The following is a 25462-nucleotide window of genomic DNA, read 5'->3' on the forward strand; positions in this document are numbered from 1 at the left end:
TGGTGTACCACAAAAGAGTTCCATTTTACACACATAACTATAGACTGCATTTTAGACTCTGAGAACTATCAGTGCTGTTCGTGAGCACACCCAGTGAAGAAAGGCAGATGAAGCTGCTGCTGCTCCTCTGCAAGTCTGACCTGTTGACATTATGTCACACACTACAACTATAAAACAAAACAATTTGAGACTGATGCACATGAGAAATAAAAAAAAAAATTAAAAACAATAACATAGCTAAAATAGATACAATAGAATAGAATACAATAAAATAAATGATTTAATTAAAATAAATAATCAAATAAAAAGCCATGCTAAAGAGGTGGGTTTTAAGTTTAAAGATATCAGCACTGAACTACTGGATACTTGCACACTGGTCCAACAGCTCTGAGCTGCATAAAAGTGTAAAGTTTTTGTCCTGCTCTTTTGACCAACCAATAGACTTGACAAGCCCATGTGACCAAGTGCTTTAAAGACAAGTTAAAGGATTTTCAAATCAACAGATAAACTGAAAGGTAACCAGTGTAATGACTTTCTAACAGGTGAAATGTGTTCTCTCCCTCTGGTCAATAGTCAGCCCTCAGCAAGAATCCTGTCATGAACAAGGCCTTAAACGAGAGAGTGGTATGCAGTGTCCACCCTGCTGCTGCTGCTGAATGGAACAGTCCCAGGGCAGTTCAACAGACAGCTGTATGTTGCTGCTTCACCCTAATCCTAGTCAGACACACTGCTGACTCAGCATGCTGATGCACCGAGTGTCCTGTCTGTTGTGTAGCCTGTGTTGTGTTATTGAGTCCTGACAACACAACACACACCTTTACGCTATAACATACGGTGGCGGTGTTATAAAATAAATACCATATAATGATTAAATGTTTTTGCCATCAATGACAGTAATGGCAGATATGACAGATAATTTCAGACCTTAACTCTCCAGGTTCCTGCCACTTAGAAGCATATACATTTCATGTACTTGAGAAAGTATGTAGACACCAAAACATTACACTCACATCTCATTCCAGCACCATGGATGTTAATGGAGGCTCCCTATAAGAGTTTCTACTGTTATAGTGACCATACTATTTTTTTTCTCTCTTAATATGCTCAAAGCTAGCACCTACAGACCACAAACACTTCCACTGGATAAACTCTGAACTGACCGAGGTTCTGTCCAAATAAAATGTGTTGTCCCTTCCTTTCCTTAATCTGAAATGTTGTGTTTTAACCTTCAGGGCCACCATACTGAACACAGTGTTATGTTCATTAAAAACCAACTGAAATGACTTTTGCTTTGTGACATGGAGCATAATAATGCTGGATATGTGCATTTATTCTGATTTTAGCTGTGCCCAGTGGAATAGTTCTATTGATGGCAGTGTTATCTTTCAGACATTTGCGTTGACAGGAATAATTCAGATCGAAAGAAACTGAGGCAGACAGACAGTGCCACCCTGGTTGCATTTTCTGCAACCCGGACATTGAACTGTTAGCTGTGGGGCTACATCAATAATGCATACCCAGGGAGTACTCACATGCCATCTTGGTGTTGTTTACTTCCTAACCAGGCAACCGTGTGTGACCTTTGCATATTTGCATTTGTACATTTTTCTATTCACATTGTGTGTTTTTATTGTTATTACTATTTACCATTACTATTTTTGCATGCTGCGTGCTGAGCTATTGTAAAAAGCAATTTTCCTGCAGGGATCAATCAAGTTATTCTGATTCTGATATTACTCCACTTAAGTCCAGAATGAAATTTTGTACAAGCATTCATATTGTCTTTGGTGATCCACCAACTTTTCCTCTTGTGTTTCCACTAATCCTGTGAAATATCATGGCTGCCATCAGCTTACTTCAGTCTGCCACCAAGCTGTAGTTGGGAAGTTGATTGTTTTTCAGTTCAGCATGGATAAGATGCGATTCCATCTCAGAAAACAATGAAAACAAGGGGCTAATATATGTATATATATATATATATATATATATATGTGTGGGTGTGTGTGTGTGTATATACGAGGGGCCTTCAAAAAGTTTGTGGGAAAAGGACAGTGGTTTAAAAAATGGTTTAAGTTACGATGTTTATTTTTGCATTGCAAGATGGAGTGGGTTCCAGAAGGGTCAACGGTGAATCAACACTATTACAAACAGGTTCTACTGTGAGAAAACATCTGAAGAAAGAGACCACAATTGTGGAAAAATTGTTTCATTCTTTGTCATGCTCACACTGCGCTCTCGGTAAAGCAGTTTCTGGCCCAAAAACAAATCCCAGTGCTTGATCACCCTCCATATTCACCTGATCTAGCACTGTGTGATTTTTTCCTTTTTAAGATCTAATCTGTGCTCAAAGAACACGTTTTGATTCTGTGTCAGAAGTTAAGAAAAGAACGACAGAGGTTCTGAGACAATTCTCCTAAGAAGACCTACTGTACTGCTTTAATCAGTGGAAGACCTGAATGCAGCAGTATGTTGATGCAGAAGGAGAGTATGTTGGAGGAGAAAGACATTGAAAAATGTTTATGTTCAATAAAATTTTATTACAGCTTTAGTCTTGTTATTCAACAGCCATACCTTATATTTGTGTGTAAAAATGTATTTTGGTTAACAGATAATTAGCTTTCTTACTCAGTGACATCTTTCCTCTTTCTTCAACTCCAGAATGAGGTGTCAGATGATGACTTCAGATTAGAGGTCACTCAGATTCACAAGGTAGGTGCATGTGTCTGTGTCTTTGTAACTAAATTATTGCGCTGAATGCTCCACCCACATATTTAGCTGCATGTGTATCTGTGTCTGTAGGATTTTACAATGGAGACATTTGCAGGCCCGGTGTTTGCCAGCCTACGCAGCTCTTTAGGAATGACAGAGCAGGAGTATCAGCAGTCACTCTGTTCTGAAAACTGCTATCTCCAGTTCATTAGCAACTCCAAGAGCAAGGCTGACTTCTTCCTGACGTGAGTCAACACACAACAATTGTAATTCACTCACACACGTAATTGTTCAACTGTTGTTATAAGAAATTAACTTTTATTTGGAATTTAAATCCTATTTGCCTAAACTCAAGCCCAAAAGTCACAGTATATACTATAACTCTAGACCTAACATATTTAGCTTACTTCAACCTGCTGTGTTCCCCATAAAGATAGCTGTCATGACTCTCTACGCCCTGCTAACCTTGCACCTGCCACCTCCCTTGTAGAGATTTGGAGAAATGAGGACTCATGCTAAGCAACATATATCAAGGCAAGCTGCATTAGTCCCCTGCAGCTGTGGTTTTCACACAAATCATTTCAATTGCTTGGATCTGACCAAAAGAAGACCATTTTGTTTGTTTACATGTGTGAGGCCATGGATGGCTTTCCATAGAGCACTGGTGCTAGAGAGGTCATAGCAAACAGATACCTGTAAGTTACCAAACTGCAAGAATTGAAAGACAAAATACACACCATTCAATTTTCAACCCTACTGCTTACTGATAGAGACTCTAGCTATGGCTAATTGCTCCTAAGTTCACCAAAACACAACTCAGAGGAGCCTTTTTATTTTTGGATGTTTTGCTTGTTTTTTTATTTTTATTTATTTATTTATTTATTTATTTTTACCAAACTAATTATCCAATACAACTTTAACCTTTTCTCCCAACTACCATTGTAACTTTCCATCATAGTGTGTACAGAAAAAGGTACACCCAGATGCTAGAGTCTATTCTGGCAGGTCACACCTCATGTAGTGCCTCACATATTGTTTTATGTGTTGTCTTTTTCTTACCGGATGGAGAGCTGAGCATTTGGTCCAGCTAGCCTCAGTTTTTTCTTCCAGTTGGTCTTTGGAAGGTGAAACAAAGACAGCAGGATGACACTTTGATATGCACTGCAGATTCATTGTTGTAGTTACACCACTGGAATTGCTATCATCCGTGGTCACATCTATTTTCCAAGTCTGGTATGAACCTCATTCAAAATCCCATCAACATTTCTTTTTTTCTTTTCATTATGCTAATAACTAACAATCCAGCCTTGTGGCTTACTTCATATTTTTAGACAAGGGTGGTAGTTTCTTTTAAAAAAACAATAATATTTTTGTTTATTCAACATTTATGTTTGTTTGTTGTTGTTTTTTTTTTTTTTTTAGCAGAAGTGATTCATGAAAAATCTAGTTTGTTTAGAAAGCTATAGGAGCCTCCCTGGAACTTTCCCTGACATACAGTGTTTTGTGAGTCCTCGCTTCCGTGAATCTTTTCAAGTGAGATGATGAGTGTGAAGTTAGTACAGCAGTGTACTATTGTGCAAAAGCTGCTTAATATTATCTTACAGTTTAAGAAAGCAAGATGTTGCAATTCAGAATCAGAATCAGAATCAGACTTTATTGCCAAGTAAGTTTGCACATACAAGGAATTTGTCTTGGTATATTGGTGCTAAAGGACAATTATAATAAAAAGAAAAGAGCAAAAAGCAAAAACTATATTTACAGGAACATAAGTAAAGGAGCATAAATATACATAATTAAATTAAAGTGTAAAGTGTAGAGTGCAAATGTTTGAAGGTGGCAGTGATTGTCCGGGGAGATGTGTGTTAATGTAACATGTAGTGGGGGGTGGGGGGATTATAGTCTGTGACGGTCTGTGTGTGTGTGTTGGGGGGGTGGGGGTGGGGGCTATGTCTTGTTGAGGAGCCCAGTTGCAGAGGGGAAGAAACTGTTCTTGTGGCGTGAGGTCTTGATTTTGATGGACCGCAACCTCCTGCCAGAAGGGAGTGACCAAGAGTTTGTGACCAGGATGGGAGGGATTGGCCATGATCTTTCCTGCTCACCTCAGGGTCTTGGAGGTGTACAGGTCCTGGAGAGAAGGCAGGTTACAGCCAATCATCTGCAGCGTGTTATCCGCAGACCGGATAACACACTGCAGTCTGCCTCTGTCCCTGGCAGTAGCAGCAGTGTACCAGATTGTGATGGAGGAGGTGAGGACGGACTCAGTGATGGAGGTGTAGAAGTGCACCATCATTGTCCTTGGCAGGTTGAACTTCTTCAATTGTTGCAGGAAGTACATCCTCTGGGCCTTCTGACAGGGGAGTCACACAGGATGATGGGGGAGGGTGAAGCTGTGCTCTTCCTGAAGTCGACAACTATCTCCACTGTCTTCACAGCGTTGAGCTCCAGGTTGTTCTCACTGCACCACATGACCAGCTGGTCAATCTCCCTCCTGTAGGCAGACTCATCCCCCCCAGAGATGAGCCCAATGAGGGTGGTGTCGTCAGCAAACTTCAGGAGTTTGACAGACTGGTGACTGGAGGTGCAGCTGTTGGTATACAGGGAGAAGAGCAGAGGGGAAAGAACACAGCCTTGAGGGGAGCCGGTGCTGATGGTCTGAGAGTCAGAGATGTGTTTTCCCAGCTTCACATGCTGCCTCCTGTCCAACAGGAAGTCTGTGATCCACCTGCAGATGGAGTCAGGCATGCTCAGCTGGGAGGGCTTGTCATGTAGCAGTGCTGGAAGGATGTGTTGAAGGTGGAGCTGAAGTCCACAAACAAGATTCTAAATCTGAATGACAAATTCTATGACTATATCCAGTATGCTGTGTTTAGTATTGGTAAATCTCAGACAATATATAGAATAACAATTTTTTTTATGATAAAAGAGTTAGAGTCTGGGGATGTTGTATTATTAACAGGATGGATATGTACTTACTCTGTGCTTTTCAATTTCCAGAAATGATAAACGCTTCTTTTTGAAGACCCAGAACAAAAGGGAAATCAAATTCCTTCTGGCCAACCTGAAGATCTACATGGAACATCTGAGGACATACCCACATTCACTGCTCGTCAAGTTCCTAGGTACACATTACACAAATATGTATGATGATAAACTTAAAAAGATAATTTGACTTAGATATCTAAACAATAGTACAGTACATTAGGACTAACTAACCAAAATCTACATTTTTTTTTCATGGACAGAAATTTGTATTAATACTGATGCATTTTATTATAGACTTATTTTTATATTATGCACAAGTAGATGTTATGGACTATCAAAATTAGTACAAATATTACTATTAAGTAACTAATTATTACATAAATTAATAGGATTTAATTTACATTAAATCCATCTTGGGGCACCAGATAGTCAATTCATTAAATCTGTCTCATATACTAATTATTAATTTGAAACCTTGATTAATAATTAAGTTACTAACTAAAACCAAAATTACTGTATCAATAGTTGATGGATTTGGAGTTCTGCAGCATAGAGGTTAGCAATACTCACTTTTGTACAATAATAAAAAGACCAGCAAAACTCTGTGTATTCAGTATTCAAAAGTATTTATGTCAACACATACCAAATGAAATGACAAAACACAAACTCTAACCTAATCTACCAACACTATATGTGGATGTGTGCATGTATGAATGTGTATGTGAGTGTGTGTGTCTGTGTAAAACAATAAATGCTAACAACCAGTAACCTGACTATAAACAGACAGTGCTCAAGTAATAATTGAATTAAATCAATACATATACTGGCAATGTTGAAAAGCCCTATGCTTAGCCAAGCTGTGCAATGAAAGGTATGTAAACTAAGCCCAGTTATATTACCAAATTTAGGGGAAAAAGAAGATGCCTTTGGTGTGCTGCTCTGAAAAGTGCTGTTGTTGCTGTTAAGGTCGCGTAAACAGCAGTTATCCAGGCTGGGTGATTTCAGTGTCGTTGAGGAGATAAGTTCCTTTGTTCTCCTTGCAGAGTTAGCTGGTTGATGCTAACTCTGTGCTGTGGCTTTTTTTTCTGTTGGTGAACGCAGCTGGCAGACCTTGTGTCATACCTGCTGGTACTTGTTCCTTTGGTAGGCTCTTGTGTCGCTACCAAATTTCAGTCCAGTGCAGGCCTATGAGGTCAGAGAGCAGAAGAGAGAGACATGACTCTCTCAAGGAGTCCTCTGTAATAAGTAATAATACTTTATTATTATTATTATTATTATTATTATTATTATTATTATTATTATAAACTACTGAGAGTTACTTTCTACATTTGCTCATTTGGTTCACTTTCACTGTTATTTCAGCGTCATTTCCACCAGCAGGCAGCTATTTTCAATGACAAAGCAAGAATAAACCCACTGTACACTATCCCCTCAGCCTCAAATGACAAAGTTTGCTAGTAGCTAGGGAACATGGTGAAACATTCATAGCAACTAAGGAGCTGATGGACACCAAAGGATGAATGTTGTAATTAAATTCATTGAGTGGCCAGAAACATGAATAAAATGAATGTTCATGTTACTCTGTATTTGCTGGAATGTGTAAATAGCCAACTGGTGGGCGACATGCTCACCATAACTACATTATCAGATGATAATATGTCAGATTAAATGTTGCACTGGACTGAGTGATTTCTTACTGTTTTTTCAAGGTGTTCACAGGATCAAAATCCCACACAGACGGAAGGTACAGATCACATTTTATTACTGTTCTATGTGGCACTATAATTACCGGATGTTACCTAGAATTATAGAATTTTCTTTGTCCCTTGTGCTTTTGCAGAAATACTTCATTGTCATGCAAAGTGTGTTTTATCCAGATGATCGAATCAATGCCAGGTATGTTTGGTTTGGTAGTTCCCAGAAACATAAAGCACAAGTAATATTAGTAACAGTGCAGCCTCTTTATATGGTATGATGTGTGTTTCTTGTTGCCAGGTATGACATTAAGGGCTGTGAGGTGAGTCGTTGGACGGAACCTGCACCGGAGGGAAGCCAGATTATCGTGGTTCTCAAAGATCTCAACTTTGAAGGCCAGTATATCACTCTGGGTAAGCGAACACAATGTGATATTTATGTGTGCTGTGTGTGTGTGTCAAATGCCAGTGTGTAATAGCAGTAAGGGTGACATAGTTACACCTCCCATCAGGCTAGTCAGTGAATTGTTTTTACAACTGTGCCAAAATGCGTGCCTCTATCTTAAATTTACCATGTGCAAACATCCAATTCAAATAAATATCATTCAAATCAAAATTAAATGTCAGTAGTAATATCTATATATTAAGGGTTAGGATTAGGATTAGCCTTTATTGTCTTAGGTATCCAAGAAGCATCAGTGTCACAGCAACATACAATCTCTCCACATATGCACGCATAGTCAAAGTTACAGACAACATTCAACATCAATAACCACACCTGTGCCCTCTTGACAGTTCCCCAAGTAAAAGCCAAAGCAAATACACACACACCCAATTCATATCTTTCCACTCAGTAGTTTGATATTGGAATTAAAGAAAACTTATATTTATTAAACTTAAAGTTGTTGCACCAACTCTGTAATTTCTGCCTGAAGGCATCAGCTCATACTTTGTGAAAGATGTGGTCTAGGTCACAGGTCATCTTAAGGCCCTGCTTTCTCACTGTCTCCTCAAATATCTCCTGAATTGAAGATGGGGGCAGTATACCAATTATTTTTCCAGCACTTTTAATCAGGTTTTGGAGTTGTGATTTGAGTTTACCAGACAGGTTGCCAAACCATGTAGCGATGCTGTAGCAAATAATCAATTCAGTGGTTATTAAACACGCTGTACATGTTTGTAGTCGTGTTTGAGCTGTAATGTTAAATGGTGTGTATGTGTGCAGACCAGCAGCGGCCCTGGCTCCTGCGGCAGGTGGAGATCGACACACACTTCCTCTGTAGGCTCAATGTATTGGACTACAGTCTTCTCCTGGCCCATCAGCCCTTACACCACGATGAGCGTCACCAGAGTCTTTCCTTTGCAAGTCTCATCATGAGAACCAAAAAGTCAGTGTCTTTAACTTGTTTTCCTGACATTTGGCTTCCGCCACTACACAACCCTTTCCTGGTACTCATGACTGGCCTGTGATGCTATTTTCAATTACCTTTTCATTTACAGTGCAATTAAACTATAATCTGTACCAGTTTGTCAGTGCATACCATTGTAGTGGGGAAAAAATAAAGTAGTCGTTCAGTGGAAAAATAACCAATAGCTATTTATTGTTTAAATGACTCATCAAACAACATAACAAAGAGTCTACAGTCATGCACTCTGTGAGGCTGTACTTAGGCATAGGGGTGCTTTAAGTTAAATTCTTTGTTGACTGGTCAGCGGAAACTAACCACAGCTGTGCGTTGTTACTGTACTATAATATATGGTTGGGCTGATGGCTGACAGTCATCAGGATGTTGATCTTGGCATTGTGATCACACATACATATATACAACAATTCCAGTATCATCATAAATCCAGCCTTTAAAACATAAATATTTGCATCTAAAGTACCACAAATATTTCAAATAATGATTAGCCAAACACCTGCACTAAAGGTTATTCAAGACACGTGGCAGACACCCCAAGTCAAGGCGAAGGGGTTTGGAGACAAAGAGGAGAAAGTCCTCATTCTGGCCTCTACTTCTAAACTAGGAGGCAATACCTGCAGTAGTATACTGAACTATCACTTGGTGCCTCCTTGTGGAAAGTAGGGAATATAAACTTGCAGTTTCCAACAGCCACCCCCAGATTTGTGCAGCAAATAATGTTTTATACAACTTTATTCATCTGTGATTTCAGGGAATGGGATTAATCTGGAAACTGGGAGTATGTATTCTCAACCCTGAATAATAACCTTAGCATGGTGAACCTTTCCATCCTTTCCAGGCTAGGTTTCAGTTATCCTTCCAATGGGCCATGATGCTTGAGGATATTTGGGGTCAACTATCATCTCAACTTGATCTGATTCCAAGTTTGTCTTGTAAGTCTCCCATTTTTTCCTGGTGTAAAGGATTGGATCCCGTATAACTGGATTTTGTCATGGTCAAGGGTCTTCTCTCTCCAAAGTCCCCCTCCCACTCAGATCATCCCAGCCACTGTACTTGGACCTTGACTCCATCTATGCCACTTTGAAAGCTTTTGGGAGTGTTTTACCCTGTTTTATGTCATCAACTGGATTATTCTTTAAGTCAGCATATATTCAGCTCTTCATGCCAGTCACCCTGAATATCAGCTATTTTTGTGCCAACATCTTGTAGTGACAGGACTAAAATGTTATCCATGCTAGGACTGTTATGGAATCTGACCATAGGGTCATTGACTGTAGTTGAATTGTGAGCGAGGAACTGAGAATGTTAGCCAGCTGGGTACCAGATAGGGCTGCACATAGTTCAACACAAGGAATAGATAGCTGGCTGTACGAGATCTAACCATAATGAGGCTAATGTGGGTGTGGTGTGCATCTCTCCAACCTCAGTGGATGAACTCAGTCACTCGATGCTGGACCCAATTAATATTTCACCCTCGGATACCAATTTTCATTGCATATGCAGTGAAATGTTACATTGTAGAGGCCAGGTATGATAAAGAAGAGGAGCTGAAACACAATCAAGCTGAGGCCAACAAAACATGGCAGACTACAGTAATGAAAGGAACTGATTTTGATTGGTGTTATTTTAGCCAAGCCATTGAAATATAAAAAATGTTAAACGAATTATGCAGTAATCTTAAATGATTATGAATTCAAAATACTCTCTCCCACTCTGATTCGTATGGCACCATTTTCACCCATGCTTCAAAGTTAAACTTGGTACTGGCTCTGATCTTTAAAACCACCTTGTGAGCAGTCCATCCAGGAAGTGCAGAGCACCTGCACAGTAAGGTGCAGATGTTCTGTGGGAGCCAGTCAAATTTAAGGTCACAACACATCAGTTTATTTATGCTCAGCTATCCCACATTCCACCTCAGAACAAAGTATGCAGACTCACTCACGACTGAAAAGTCTGCAGCAGTTCTGATCACAGCATTAGTGCACACTGCAGGATGGACAAATTGTGTTTGAGATGTTACTCACCATGCCATATTGGTGCTAACCATAGCTAGTCAGTTCCTGCTCAGTCTCCAAACATGTGCTGGCTCCTTCACACTCAGGAGTGAGTCCATGGCCACTTCTCTGCATGCAGATCTTGTACCTCAGCTGGGGGAGGCGATAGTTGTGATTGGTGATTGAAAATCCCCTACAGACATTGTACAGTGCAGTAATTGGGTGTGGTGGAAAGCAGACAGAGCCAGTGGGGATATGTGAAATGACACTGAATCTGACTACCTTGTCCCAATTTTGTTTGTTGACTTACAGGGGGATGAGCTGGTTGTAGGCATCAATCTGCTTGAACCAGTCATCATCTGTTACAGGTGCTACAGCAGCGTTAGCTGAAGGATGTATATTTATAGTGTAGCTGCAGCACAGAGCATGGTATGGTTCAACAAAATTTCAATTCAATTCAATTCAATTTTATTTATATAGCGCCGTATCACAACAACAGTCATCTCAAGGCACTTTTCATATAGAGCAGGTCTAGACCATACTCTTTAAAATAGGTATTTACAGAGAGAGACCCAACAAATCCCACCAAGAGCAAGCACTAGGCGACAGTGGCAAGGAAAAACTTCCTTTTAAGAGGCAGAAACCTCGAGCAGAACCGGACTCAGGGTGGGCGGCCATCTGCCTCGACCGGTTGGGTTAAGAAGGAAAGGGGGGGGGGGGTAGAGAATAGCGAAAGAAGAACATAGCATAACACAGGTTCCATATCAGATGTAAGATGAGGCCAGTAATACAGCAGTAGTAGTGATAGTAGTGATAATTAAAGTATTAACTGCTAACACAGCAATACAACTAATAGCAGTAGCAGTATAAGTAATTTCTAATTCTAGCAGCAGGTGTTGAGTGGAGTTGTAGGAGCAGCAGGAGACTTGTCATCACAGATCAGACTCTACAGCTCCAGAGGAAGAAATACCTGCAGAAAGAGACAGAAGAGGAGAGAGAGACGGAAGAGCACAATACTACAGGAAAGGGGACATATTGAGTTAGTAACATGTAACATGGGATATGAATCCATATTGAGTGGAGAGAGAGAGAGAGAGAGAGAGAGAGAGAGAGAGAGAGAGAGAGGAGCTCAGTGCATCATGGGAGATCTCCCGGCAGTCTAGGCCTATAGCAGCATAACTAAGGGATGGTTCAAGCCTGAGCCAACCCTAACTATAAGCTTTATCAAAGAGGAAAGTTTTAAGCCTACTCTTAAAGGTACAGAGGGTGTCTGCCTCCCGGACCGAAACTGGGAGAAGGTTCCACAGTAGAGGAGCCTGATAACTGAAGGCTCTGCCTCCCATTCTACTCTTGGAAACTCTGGGAACCACCAGTAAACCAGCATTTTGGGAGCGCAGAGTCCTGGTGGGATTGTAGGGGACTATGAGATCTTTAAGGTAAGATGGAGCCTGACCATTAAGGGCTTTGTATGTGAGGAGGAGGATTTTGAATTCTACTCTAGATTTGACTGGGAGCCAATGTAGAGAGGCTAACACAGGAGAAATGTGATCTCTTTTCCTAGTTCCTGTCAGTAGTCGTGCTGCAGCATTTTGAATCAGCTGCAGAGTCTTTAGAGACTTGTTGGGGCAGCCTGATAATAATGAATTACAGTAGTCCAGCCTAGAAGTAACAAATGCATGGACTAGTTTTTCTGCATCTTTTTGGGACAGAAAATGTCTAATTTTGGAGATGTTACGCAGATGAAAAAAGGCAGTCCTAGAAGTTTGTTTTATGTGTGAGGTAAAGGACAAATCCTGATCAAAGGTGACTCCCAGATTCTTTACAGTGGAGCTGGGAGCCAGGGCAATGTTGTCTAATGGAGCTACATCATTAGAAAGTTTGTTTCTGATGTGTTCAGGACCAATTATAATGATTTCAGTTTTATCTGAGTTTAGTAGTAAGAAGTTGCTTGTCATCCAGATTTTAATGTCCCTAAGACAAGCTTGGAGTTTGGCTAGATGATTGGTTTCATTAGGTTCCATTGACAGATAAAGCTGTGTATCATCTGCATAACAATGGAAATTTATGGAGTGTTTCCTGATAATATTGCCCAAGGGAAGCATATACAAAGTGAAGAGGATTGGTCCAAGCACTGACCCTTGTGGAACTCCATGTCTAACTTTTGTGTGTATGGAGGAGTTGTTGTTAACATGTACAAACTGAAGCCTATCAGATAGATAGGACTTAAACCAGTTTAGTGCCGTTCCTTTAATGCCAATAAAGTGCTCCAGTCTCTGTAAAAGGATGTGATGGTCAATTGTATCAAAAGCAGCACTGAGATCTAACAAGACAAGTACAGAAACAAGTCCGTTGTCTGATGCTATCAGAAGGTCGTTCGTAACTTTTACAAGTGCCGTCTCTGTGCTGTGATACAACCTAAATCCTGACTGAAAAACCTCAAATAAACTATTGTCCTGTAGAAAGTCGCACAACTGTTTTGCAACTGCTTTCTCCAGGATCTTAGAAAGAAAGGGGAGGTTAGATATAAGTCTGTAGTTGGTTAATACATCTGGATCTAGAGTGGGCTTTTTTAGAAGAGGTTTGATTACAGCTGTTTTATACGTCTGCGGAACATAACCTGTTAACAAGGACAGATTTAACATATCTAATACAGGACTGCAAATTAAGGGCAGAGCTTCCTTAAGCAGCCTAGTTGGGATGGGGTCTAAGAGACAGGTTGAAGGTTTAGATGCTGAGATAATTGATGTGAGCTGGGCTAGGTCGATGGTAGAAAAGGAGTCAAGGTTAGGTTTTGCAGCTGACTCTATGGATCCTGTGTTATGGCATAAATCTGTACTGATTGAAGGCAGGATGTGATTAATTTTATCTCTAATGGTAGAGATTTTATCATTAAAGAAGTTCATAAAATCATTGCTACTGAGGGTTATAGGGATGCGTGGATCTATAGAGCTGTGACTCTCTGTCAGCCTGGCTACAGTGCTGAAGAGAAACCTGGGGTTGTTCTTATTATCTTCTATTAATGATGAGTAATAGGCACTTCTTGCATTACAGAGGGCCTTTTTATATCTTTTGACACTATCCTGCCAAGCTAAGTGGGATTCTTCCAGTTTGGTGGAACGCCACACTCTTTCAAGCCTACGTGCTGTTTGTTTCAGTGTACGGGTTTGGGAGTTGAACCATGGAGCTTGCCTCTTTCTCTTTATTGTTTTCATTTTTAGGGGGACGATGGAATCTAAAGTGGTACGTAATGAGTCTGCAACACTGTCTACAAGATGATCAAGCTGGGAGGGAGTAGCTTCTGCAAAATTAAGATGAGGCACTGGACCTAAGTTAGTGGGAATCATTTCCTTGAATTTAACTACTGCATTATCGGAAATATTTCTAGTCAGGATGTTTTTTGCTGATAATACATAATCCAGCAATATGAAGTCGAAAGTGATTAAGAAGTGGTCTGATAGAATGGGATTCTGTGGGAAGACTGTTACATGTTCAATGTCAATACCATAAGCTAAAACAAGGTCGAGAGTGTGACTGAAACAGTGAGTGGGTTTATCTACACACTGAGAGAAGCCAATAAAGTCTAGTAAAGAGGAAAAAGCAGAGCTAAGGCTGTCATTGTTGACATCAACATGAATATTGAAGTCGCCTACAATAATAACTTTATCTGTTTTAAGAACCAAACTCGACAGGAACTCTGAAAATTCAGATAAGAAATCAGAGTATGGACCAGGAGGACGGTACACTACAACAAATAGAATTGGCTTTAATGTTTTCCACCTTAGGTGGGACAGACTAAGAACAAGACTTTCAAATGAATTATAACTGAGTTTAGGTTTAGGGTTAATTAATAAAGTGGAGTTGAAAATGGCTGCGACTCCACCTCCACGGCCAGTGTCTCTGGGAATGTGAGTATTAATATGACTGGGGGGGGTTGATTCATTCAGGCTAACATACTCATCCTGACACAGCCAGGTTTCAGTCAGACAGAATAGATCAAGATGGTGATCTGATATCAAATCATTTACTAGTACAGCTTTGGATGAGAGAGATCTGATATTGAGTAATCCGCATTTAATTATTTTATTTTGCTGAACATTTGAGGTGGATGTGCTGATTTTTATTAGATTATTGTGACTAACTCCTCTTTTGTTGACCTTTGGTTTAGTTAATTTAAATGGTCGGGGGGCAGACACAGTCTCTATGGGGTAATGGAGGGGTGACTGCTCTAAAGGAGGCTCAGAGAAGCGTGTCAGACTGCAGCTCTGTCTCCTGGCCTGAACTCTGGATTGTCAGGGCTTTGGCTTCCTAATAAACTCTGTCAGATTTCTGGATATGAGAGATGCTCCATCAAAAGTAGGATGAATGCCGTCTCTCCTAACCAGACCAGGTCTCCCCCAGAAACTCTTCCAATGATCTACAAAGCCCACATCGTTTTCTGGACACCACCTCGACAGCCAGCGGTTGAGTGAAGACATGCGGCTATACATGTCATCACTGGTCAAAAGTACAGGACGTTGATATGGGGGTGAAAATGGTCATTTGGAAGTGAAGTCAGATGTCTTCTTCAGAAAAGGGACATATTTGAAACAGAAGGAAGTGGTGCATTTCTGAAACAAAGGTGAACTGATATATGTCTGCACTTTTCCATTACACTAGGTACACAAGGTTTTGCTACTGCCTCTGGTACAACTGTCTTCATGCCTCCTCAGGTTGACCCTTTTGAGTCATTGAAATTTTTTTTCAATAATTCATCTGGATTTAGGGAACAAACATCCAGTGTCAGAGTTATAGAATGAATTTTAGTTGCAAGTTATCCACTTGCACCCCAAAGTCTCCTCCCAATGGGATGTGCCTGGAAAACCTCCAAAGGGAGGTGCCCAGGACACATCCTAATCAGATGGCTGAACCACCTCAGCTGGCTCCTTTCGATGCTAATCAGCAGCAACTCCAAGCCTCTCCCAGATGTCTGAACTCCTCACCCTATCTCTAAGGCTGAGCTCTGCCACCCTGCAGAGGAAACTCATTTCAGCCTCTTGAATCCGTGATCTCGTCCTTTGGTCACTACCCACAGTTCATGACCACAAGTGAGGGTTGGAATGTAGATCAACTGGTAAATCCTCTTCACCACAACGGTCCAGTATAACATCTTTCAATCTCCCACCTCTCCTTATTCTCACTTATGAACAAGGCCCCAAGATCCTTGAACTCCCTCACTTGAGGCAGCAACCCTCCCCCCACCCGGAAGGAACAGCCCACCGTTTTCCGACAGAGAACCATGGACTCAGACTTGGAGATACTGACTCTCCCGACCGCTTTGCATTTGGCTGCTAACCGCCCCAGTGTGCGCTGGAGGTCTTAATCTCATGAAGGCAACAGAACCACATAATCTGTAAAAAGCAGCAATGCTATCCTGAGGTAGGTTCCCAAACCAGACACACTCCTCACCCCGGCTGCACCATGAAATCAAATTGGCAGAGTCCAACACCCATGGAAAACATATCTGCCTTTGTGCAAAGGATGCAGACACAGCTCCCACATTGATTATATAAGGACCTGATGGCTCACTTCAATGGCCCTGGTACCCCATAATTCTCCAATTCCACAAAACACATGTAGACTGGGTGGTCATACTCCCACTCACATTCCTGCAGGGGTAAAGAGCTTGTTCACTGTTCCATGGACAGGACAGAATCCACATTGTTCCTTCTGAATATGCAGTTCAACAATCACTTGGTGCCTCCTTTCCAGCAGCCTGATGTAAACTTTCCCAGGGAGGCTGAGTAGTGTGATGCCCTGATAATTGAAGCACCCTCTGGTCCTGCTTTCTGAGAATGGGAACCACCACTCCAGTCTGCCACTCCATTGGTACTGTTCCCGACCTCCTTGCAACATTGAAGAGGCGTGTCAGCCAAGACAACCCCACAATATTCAGAGTCTTCAGTATCTCAGGGCAAATCTCATCCATGCCAGGTTGCTTGCCACTAAAAAGCTTATCTCTGCCAGGGATATTGATGGGGCTTCAGACTCTGCCTCATCCACAGAGGACATCTTGGCAGAGTTTCAACAATATCCCCAGTCTAGGTCAGCAGTTCTCCTCCCCAGCTAACCACAGCCTGAGCCAAGCCCTGCTTTCCCACTGAATGGTTTGCCAGAATTTCCCTTAGGCCACCCGAAAGTCCTTCTCCATAGCCTCCCCGAACTCCTCCCACATCTGAGTTTTTGCTTTTATGACTGTATAAGCCCTCCTGGCCCCCCAGCTTCATGGCCTCCCTCACTGTTGGTGTCCACCAAACGGATTCTCAGATTGCCACCTCGACAGGCCCTGAAGACCTTTCCCCCCACACCTCCTTCAAGGATCATTTCAGTGCAGGCCTCTGCTTCATGCAGACCTCATGCAGGTCAGAGGCTTTGTTTATACATTTGTGGTAGGGTGATGAGGAAGAGATGGAGTTTTGAGGATTTTATATCTAGGTATGAAAAGATGAAGGACCCTGGGAGACGGTGCTCAATGGCTCTCCTTTGTCAATGGAACAAAAGATGCCATTTTGTCCCATCTTCCATTTTGAATGGACTGAAGCTCTACAGACCCCCTTTTGGTGTCAGAATTCCTCCCAATGTATGAGCATGATGTATAGTCCATAGTTAAGAATTCATTTGTCAGTCCATTTAAGTTGTAACATTAAACTGGGCATTTTGTCCATACTGTCAATCTTGGCTAAGCAAGGACAGATTGCAAACTAAATCCAGATAAACAACAATAATGATGACATAGTATAAAATGAATGTTGTTGGTCATGTTGATATTTTAAGTTGGGAGAGAGTGGCACCTAGTGTGATAAGGTTTGACATGTCCAACATTGTATGTAATGTTCTAAGCTTGTTGGAAAGGGCATTTGTAAGATTAGCTCTATAAGATCATAATAGTGTTTTTATCTAACAAAACCGTACCAAGGAGTTGATCCAAGTGTACTTGCTGTGGCGTTGAATCAGAATTTTGGCTTTTTGCAACAATTACTGAAATTAGAATTTTCCACTGTTGCTAACAAGCTCAAGTTTGCCTGTGTAACTGCAAGAAAAGTAAGATGCTCTGAGCTAGCATCTGTCTCACTGTCAGTACTGTGAGGAGCTCTTGTGCTTTCAGTTTTTTTTTTTTACAGGTGGCTTCGAGATGTGGGTAGCAGGAGGCAGAGAGGTACTCAGAATCACTGTCACTGCCTAATGGGTAATGACCATCTTCTAAACCATGGTCATCTTTGCCATGGATGAAGATTTTGCAAGAACAAGAAGGTGGAGTTTTCTTCCAAGCCTGGTGCATTTCTGCCCTGAAGCAGAGAAACAGTAGAGGGGAATTCTTCTATAAGGGCTTGACAGAGCTCTTTGTAGTCATTTCTGACACTGGGAGATAGTGACTGTATAAACCTATACACAGCTTCAGAGTTTGTCTTCCACACAAGTTTAACTTTTTCCCTTTGGGTTGCATGGGGCAAGTCAATTAAGTTGCAGTCTAATTATCAAAATGTTCAGCGTTCATAGCTATAAGCTCACCTAAAAGCGGGGGGCCTGTGAGGTCCTTTCGGATGAAGGCAACTCTCGGCCATTATGGGCATGTACATCATATACTAATGTTCTCTCTGGTTGAGAGGCAAGGACTGAACACCTGTCATGACTTTCATGGTAATGCAGAGAGGAGGGCTGCTGGAAGTGGCTGAGAAGAACAAGGAGCAGAATATCTATTGTCTATTGTCTGTATCATAGAGATGAGAAGTCAGGTGGCTGTGACTTCATTGTCTCGGTGGAGGTCATGGAGCTGACTTCACTGCTAATGACATAGGGTCAGTTGGGAGGAGTTTGTGAGTCTGACGAGATGAGGAGATTAAAGTGAGGCAGTGGGCAAAACTCTCAACCTATAGAGCTAGAACAGTGAAACCTTTGACACTGAAAGTAAATTTGGCATTGAAAACAAAACCTGAACTGAAAAAGAAAACACTGGCAATAAAATGTTTGTATTGTAGAAATTGTATTGGCACTGAAACAAGTATTGCCACTAGAAAAAATATTCACTGAAAAATAAAACAAAAGCATCAAAAGATTAGTTTTACCATCTTATAATCTTCTTCTATTTAGATTTTTTTGCATTATAATGTATAGATTTTTCTCTTCATGTCTGTCGCCTTTCTTTTTTTTAAATAATGTCAGTATTTCTTTCAATGTCACTGGTTTTCAGTTTCAACTTTTTGTCACTTTTTTGTGTGAAGCGGAGGGGCAAGGAGTGCCCAATCTATATATAAGCTACATATCATTTGTGTTCTCCGCTGCGTTGTGTGTCTTCACTGTCTTCACTCCACTGTCTTCACAGCATTGAACTCCAGGTTGTTTTTACTGTACCACGAGGCCGGCTCTACGCAGGGGCAAGAGTGGGCAGCGCCCCCTCAAATAAATGTCTTGCCCCCTCAAACCAAAATTTTAGAAGTTGAGAAAGCACATTTTTACTATACTCACAAAATTAATACATTACAAGTTGACAAAATTATCTGCAGTAGCGGAAAAAAACACCGAAAAGGGACACGAAGACGATATAGTATCAGCTTCTTCTCATCTCTCTGTCCCTCCGCTGTGTGTGTATTCACAGGCTGGTCAGCGCACACACACACTCCTCCCCTCAGTCCTCAGTAAACATCCAATCACTGTTAGCATGCAAATGAGCCAAGGCGTAGCTGGACATTGTGGTGTCAGGTTTCAGCACGGCGTTCTGTTCTATATCTGTTGTGTTTTCTAAATTAGTTTGAGAAGTTTTTTTTTATTATTATTCATAAGACTACTTTTCAGTTTTATAAATATTGATTATTGTGTGTGAAGTCTTATTTTAGGTTAAAATTTATTTGAGAATTAAGCCATCCAGTTAAGATATATGTTATGTTGTTGGTTGATAAAATCTGGATGAAGGATATTTTATTTTATTTTATTCTATTTTATTTTTATTTTTCAGTTTTCCCCCTTGAGGGATTGCCACCTTATTGTGGTCAGGGGGTTTGCGTGCCTCAGTGACCTTAAGAGCTATACCAGCAGGAGCTTAGTTTTCAGGTGGGACACCCAAGTTGGACAGGTCTGAAGGTAGAGGCCTGACTAAATGCATTCCACTTCTCTAGGCTGGGGTTGGACACATAGCTAACAACCCAATTCAATGAAGAGAACATGTTACTATAAGCACAGGGGAAAAAAAGTGCTGGAGCATGATGTGTACATATGATGCCCCCTTCACATTTCTGACTGCCCCCTCATATATGCCTGCCTACAACCAGCCCTGCTGTACCACATGACCAGCTGGTCAATCTCCCTCCTGTAAGCAGACTCATGCCCCCCAGAGATGAACCCAATGAGGGTGGTGTCATCAGCGAACTTCTGGAGTTTGACAGACTGGTGACAGGAGGTGCTGTTGGTGTTCAGGGAGAAGAGTAGAGGGGAGAGAACACAGCCTTGAGGGGAGCCAGTGCTGATGGTCTGAGAGTCAGAGATGTGTTTTCCCAGCTTCACATGCTGCCTCTTGTCCGACAGGAAGTCTGTGATCCACCTGCAGATGGAGTCAGGCACGCTCAGCTGGGAGAGTTTGTCCTGTAGCAGTGCTGGAATGATGGTGTTAAAGGTGGGGCTGAAGTCCACAAACAGGATCCTGGGGAGTCCAGGTGCTGCAGGATGAAGTGGAGGGCCATGTTGACTGCATTGTCTACAGACCTGTTGGCTCTGTAGGCAAACTGCAGGGGGTCCGGGAGTGGGTCAGTGATGGATTTGAGGTGGGACAGCACAAGGCGCTCAGATGACTTCATTACCACAGAGGTCAGGGTGACGGGTCTGTAGTTGTTAAGTCCTGTGATCCTTGGTTTTTTGGGGACAGGGATGACGGTGGAGGCCTTGAAGCAGGCTGGCACATGGCATGTCTCCAGTGAGGTGTTAAAGATGTCTGTGAACACTGGAGACAGCTGATCAGTGCAGTGCTTCAGGGTGGATGAAGAGACTGAGTCTGGCCCAGCTGCCTTGTGAGGGTTCTGTCTCTTAAAAAGTCTGTTGATGTCTCTCTCCAGGATGGAGAGGGAGACTTTGGGCTTGCAGTTAGTGATCTGCCTGAGCCCTCTCCAGACAGAAGCAGAGTCACCTACTGAGAACTGGTGTAGTTTCCTAGAGTACAGGCATTTGGCTTCTTTCACCACCTTGCTGAACCTGTACTTTGACTCCCTCAACCTGTCTCTGTCCCCATTCCTAAACGCTTTCTCCTTCTCCAGCCTTAGCTGTCTGAGTTTGGCTGTGAACCAGAGTTTGTCATTGTTGTAACTCAGCCTGGTGTGTGTGTGTGTGTGTGTTATAAGCATTGCTTATGGTGGTGTAACAGTGATCCAGAATGTTCTCCTTTCTGGTTGGGCATTTAATTAACTCACCAAGGACAATAACTAAGGAGTCCGGGTTTGTCCACTCCACACACAGAATCTGGTCAGCAATCTGTGGGGTCAAGTGCTGAGGGGTGTGCATGATGATGCTGGCCACCGGGGGGCATGACTGACATATGTTACTGTTTAAGTGAAAGAAGTGTGTTTTGACCAAGGTCACAAATAGTAATGTCAGTAGGCTACTGCATCACTGGAGTTAGTTTAGGTGGATTTTTGGTCAGCAGGGGATGCTAATAAATCAGTTGGTGTTTTGGTTGTTACTACAAAAAACAGAGACACATTTCAAAAGAAACAAAAACAAAATAGAGACAAAGGGAAAAAGGCATATTTAAAGAGAATATTGAATGTGTGTGTGTGTGTATACACACACTTTTTCTTTTATATCTTTCATCTGTAGTCAGATGAGTACGCCCTTGTTACTTTCACTGATTCTTCTGAGGGTTTGCTTCTCTCACTGGAAGTTATGCCATGAGTCATAAAATGATTTTATATATATTAATATTTTAATCCAGTTTGATCTGTTGTGCTGATAAATTGATGTATAATTTAATCTAGTAGCCTGTAAACAAGACGAATCAGTGAGCTCATGTTTATTCACTCTTGTAGATGGGTTTGACCCCTCTCCAGTTCAGACAGTTTTCCATCCGTTCTGAGACAGGTCAGGCAAATCACAACCATTTAAAATAGGGCAGGTTTGATACAGTGACTGGAAGAGGAGAGTGGAAGACGAAAAGAAGGATTTTGGCCTGCTTGGAAATAAAAAAATAAAATGAACTGAGAGGTTCCAGACTCATTGCAGAAATGTGATTTTGCCTATGTAGGCAAAATTGTGACACATGCTTATTCTCTTCCCTGTGACTGTCGTTTTAGATCTGTGAATCCAGGCTACAGCCCTGTTCATACAGGCACAGCTGCTGTCCCTGGGGAAGTGCCAGAAGATGATTCCATCTTACTTTTATCTGAAATGGACAGCAGGTGTTTGAAGCAACCACAAGAAGCAGATGCATCAAGTGGAAGCACTCCTCAAATGTGCCAAAAGCATGCTGGGCCAGACAGTGATGCAACTGAGCTTCCTGACTTCAGGGCCCAAAACCGCCGTTTACTACCTAACTTAAAGAATCCTCTGCATGTCATTGATGGGCCTGAGCAGCGTTACTTCATTGGCATCATTGACATTTTCACAGTTTACAGTTTTAAGAAGAGGCTTGAGCACTGGTGGAAAAGGCTGAGACATCCAGGCCGGTCTTTCTCTACTGTCAGTCCACAGACTTACTGCCTCAGGCTGTGTGAGTGGGTACAGGACCATACTAAATAGGCCATGGATGAGGGATGGAGACTTACCACCAACTCTCACTGAGCATGTCCAAACAACCAAATGGTCAACTGAAGTCCACACACATACATGAAACAAGTTTACCTGCTGTTCCATGGTTCAGATCCTTTCATCTTTCCACATGCTCAAACACAAGCCTGACCTCTATGGTGTTGTATTTTTGTCTCATTTCTGAGTGTCCAGTAAACCCTTTGAGCAAAGAAAAATGTTTTCTACATTTTATATTTTGTAGAGAAATTATTATCATGCAATACAATGAGACCAATGATGCACAAACACAAAATCTGCTCTGCACTCACTACATTTATTTGCATGTTTCCTTTCTGCAGAAGACATGTCCTACATAGCCCTTTCTGTAAAAGAGCTGAATAAACAAACCAAACTGCAATTGTGTTTAAACCCACTTTGTGCCAGAATTAGTTACCATTCCCCTATAGGGCAGTCAAAACTGTCAAAACTTACAGACAGCAATTTGATTAAAATTTCAGCATACTGTAACACTTTTTTAGTAGGTAGTTTACTTAAATACTGTGATAAAAAAAACATGCCACATGCGACACATCATAAAGAGGATAGGGAAGCCTCTTGTTTCTGATGTGCCTTCATAACAGAAAAACTTAGCATTTCAATGTAAATGTTTGCCTGCATGTGCTTCCAAACCCTATTTCATTGTCATTTTCTTTACAGGGTTTAATAAATATTGTACTTCTACCTTTTTTGCATTGCAAAGGCAATGTAAGCACACATGGTCCGTAAGTTTGATTGTAGTTTAATATATATTTTTTTCCCATTTTTTCCATTAGTGTTCACATAAAGGTAGCTATATGTTTTTAAAATAAAGAAGTAAATAACTCAATAAACCACAGGGCGCAAAAAAGGCAAAAGGTGTCCCGATAGGAAATGATGGGTTTCAACTATAATGCATCATTATTAATATTAGGAATTAAGAAACTTTCATTTCCTTGTGGCTGAGATTTCACTTTCTCCTCTCTTGGTCAGAGCATCCAGCCTTTGGCAATTCTGAGCTGATTAAGCATCAAAACGCTGTGAAAAGCTCTTTTTCGCACACTGGCATCGCTCACAGGGGACAAAAAAGGCAAAAGGTGTCCCAGCAGGAAATGATGAGTTTCAACCATAACGCACGTTTATTAATATTAGAAATTAATAGGTACACAGAAGCAGAGAAGCGAGGAGTTTCACACACCGGCCTCATTGTGTGTCCACAGAAGGGAAAAAGTTCCCCCTCGGCCGCTGATAGTTTCCATACATCCCGATTGTTAGGAACATTAGAGAAAAATTCTTGTTAGAGCGGTTGAGACTTCAATTTCTCCTCTTCTTTCTTGGGAGACAGCATTTCTTCATTCTGAGGTTATCAAGCGTCCACAAGCAGTGATAAGGGGATTTTCACACACTGCCCGCAATTACATCACCTACAATAGGCACAAGGATTCCCTTCGGCTATGTACTTTCCATACATCCTGATTGTTGATGAACATTAGAATTTGACAAACAGCATGCAGTGTTCAGCATGGTCAAATTATGTCTGACGGATAGAGGTTCCAAGTCTCTACGACCTTCCGTTATGGAGTTATAGTCCAAAATGTCCCACCATAGGGAATGAATGGGGTGGTCAGGGAGTGAAATTTCCAACACTCTTATGGTAAATGGTAAATGGACTGTACTTATATAGCGCTTTTCTAGTCTTTTCGACCACTCAAAGCGCTTCACACTACAGATCACATTCACCCCATTCACACACATTCATACAGCACATGTATATACAAAGTGCTTTTTCTATACAGTCACACACATTCACACCCCGATGCACACACATCGGAGGCAATTTGGGGTTCAGTATCTTGCCCAACCTCCTGAGCCACAGCTGCCCCCTGGGCACATGGGTGTCCCAGGGGAAGTGTTTAGGTGCGCGTTCAGGTCATTTGGAGTCAATTGATAGTGGTTTGTTGGATATAGTTTGGGCAAGTAGGTGGCACTAAAGTCATGGATATTGCCCAAAGGTTGGTATCAGCATGTTGGTATAAACAGAATAAAGGTAAGTTGTGTGAGTTTGGTTGAGTTTAGGCACCATCAAGGGAGTGGTTAAGGTTAGTATAAAGGTATGGTTCAGGTATATAATAACAAGCAAGTAACTGTACGTAAGTGGAACTAAAGTCACCTATCTAAGTAACAGCTGAAATAACACAGCAGGTATGTGATAGGAAGCAAGTATAACCAGAATGAAGGTAAATAGTGGGATTCTTCGGTTTGACCTCTGTGATTCTTTGGGGTGTCTATATGGGCGTCCACCCAGCAAAGCATACCAAAGAGGATAAAGTTCTCCTTGATGGAGCCACACCCCAAAGAATGACAGAGGTACACAAGCCCCCATACCACGCCAAGGCAGAATCCATATGGGGCAATGTTTTTTGTTTGTTATGGTTTATTTATTTAAAAATATATATATGGGGGGGGGGTTGGAAGCCAAGAGTACAGGAAACAATGAAAAGTAGAAAACTAGAAAACAACACTTTAAACATGTAATTGGATCAAACTATATACATTTCTCACAATACAAGAAACAAACCATAAAGAGGTAACATGACACAAGGAAGTATTTACATGCACTTTTGTTTTTTACTAAGAGCTTTAAGCTTGTAGTTGAAAGCCTTGTAGCTCCTGCATGCATTTTTTTTTCCAGACAGGCTTTCTGGAATTGTTTGTATCCCTTTAAATGTGAGAGCTTGGGATCTGGGTTGATCATGGCCTCTTCCTCCTTGAATCAGCACTTAGAAGTGTTGAATGGAAGTCAGGTTTCAGAGGAGTGGACTGGTGGTCTGAGATGGTCCTGCTCCTCTACTTCCTGCACATCTTCATCAGGTTGGTCATCCTC

The 25462-nt window shown here is 41.5% G+C and overlaps 1 protein-coding gene across 1 annotated transcript; it reads left to right on the top strand.

Annotated features, from left to right (window-relative positions):
* Window positions 1-2629: 2629 nt before the first annotated feature.
* On the top strand, window positions 2630-23323 carry LOC108880342 (phosphatidylinositol 4-phosphate 5-kinase-like protein 1; the record flags this gene model as incomplete). The annotated part of the gene is made up of 8 exons (XM_018671810.2): window positions 2630-2709; window positions 2800-2954; window positions 5704-5828; window positions 7401-7435; window positions 7532-7587; window positions 7687-7799; window positions 8611-8773; window positions 22110-23323. Coding segments are annotated over 8 exons (1172 nt in total), but the record flags the coding sequence as incomplete, so codon positions are not given.
* Window positions 23324-25462: the final 2139 nt, after the last annotated feature.

The sequence above is a fragment of the Lates calcarifer genome, unplaced genomic scaffold (assembly GCF_001640805.2).
Source record: "Lates calcarifer isolate ASB-BC8 unplaced genomic scaffold, TLL_Latcal_v3 _unitig_909_quiver_1441, whole genome shotgun sequence".
Taxonomy (NCBI): Eukaryota; Metazoa; Chordata; class Actinopteri; family Centropomidae; genus Lates; species Lates calcarifer.